This window comes from Aphanomyces invadans (genome assembly GCF_000520115.1).
Source record: "Aphanomyces invadans strain NJM9701 unplaced genomic scaffold supercont1.18, whole genome shotgun sequence".
Classification (NCBI taxonomy): Eukaryota; Oomycota; class Saprolegniomycetes; order Saprolegniales; family Verrucalvaceae; genus Aphanomyces; species Aphanomyces invadans.
In genome coordinates, this window is record NW_008580163.1 from 557,601 (window position 1) to 558,930 (window position 1,330).

The window sequence follows — 1,330 nt, forward strand, 5'->3', positions numbered from 1 at the left end:
GACGGGAAAGGTACGGGAACGTGTTCCGAAATCTGTCTATTGTCAGAAAAAAGTTATTTTGTTTTGAAAACCTGTGTTTTCTGTCATTTTTCGTGGTATCCAAACTGGGTCTAAATCAAAATTTCCTGTGAAAATTCGAGAAATTACCACAGTGAGTTATGCTGTGAGCAATGATTTTGCAAAAGCAAAATTCGTCGTGGGCCGTACAATGAGCGAGGATTGCATTCTCCTGATAGCCTTGGCTCTACTCCTTCATGACTCAGAGCACCAGACAAGGGCAATACATATACCGCGGTCAAGGTTTAACTTAATGACCCAAACTGACGCCACTTGCGAGTTCCATTTCCGTTTCAACAAGGAGATTCGTCAACTTGTACAACTGCTACATTTACCCGATCCGATCATCACCCCGAAGAGATACCATGCAAGATCAATGGAGGCTCTCTGCATTTTGTTGAACCGTCTGGCGCGGCCACACCGCCTTGGCACCATGGTGTTGCTGTTCGGCCGGAGCCGTGAGGCTCTTTCAGTTATTTCAAACGTTGTGTTGCGCCACATCTACGAGCGGTTCAAGCATCTCCTGAACTGGACGATGGACGTCAAAATGGTCCTTGGATGGAAGCATGTGCAGCAGCCATAAACAAGAAAGGTGCCCCACTGGATTGTTGCATGGCTTCATTGATGACACAGTCAGAGCGATTTGTCGGCCTGGTCGTGGTGTCCAAAAGACAGCCTTCAATGATCACAAGGTATACATCAATTTTCATCGTGTTATTAATGGTTGTCCAACTAGAGAAAACTTGCCATCAAATTCCAGGCTATAACATGTCCAGATGGAATAATTGTGCACCTATATGGCCCGGAGTCTGGCTCCCGCCATGATGCGTATTTGCTCGAGAGAAGTCAAATCGTGGATTATTTGGTTGACAAGCTTTTTTGGAATGCCAAACGATATGTCAATTACGGGGATCTTGTGTATGGGGTCAATGATGTTATTGTTTGTGGCTACAAAGGTGCCCGTCTTGACCTATTTTAATCAACGTTCAACAGCCGTATGATCGCGGTCCGAGCAAGTGTTGAGTGTGGCTTTGAATACTACTACCTCTGTCCCGAAATACTTGCAACAAGAAGAATATCTTGAAAATGAAGGGCAAGATAATCGAATATTTTGAATCAAAGAATATGTACGGATAGAGGAGAAACTGAAGAACACCAATCAAGCACTTTCGCACCAGAATTCGTCCAATCAAGACATCGACGAAGGACAGTATGACCAATACTTTATCCCAATATAATATGGTCCGATTCGTATCCGGATATCCGGATATAT

General features: G+C 44.2%; 1 protein-coding gene across 1 annotated transcript; it reads left to right on the top strand.

Moving 5' to 3' along the window:
• Positions 1-490: 490 nt before the first annotated feature.
• H310_08726 (hypothetical protein) lies at positions 491-742 on the top strand (the record flags this gene model as incomplete). Its single annotated transcript, XM_008874583.1, has 2 exons — positions 491-625; positions 695-742. 2 exons carry the CDS (start codon positions 491-493, stop codon positions 740-742), a joined length of 183 nt encoding a protein of 60 aa, XP_008872805.1.
• Between the last annotated feature and the right edge of the window lie 588 nt (positions 743-1,330).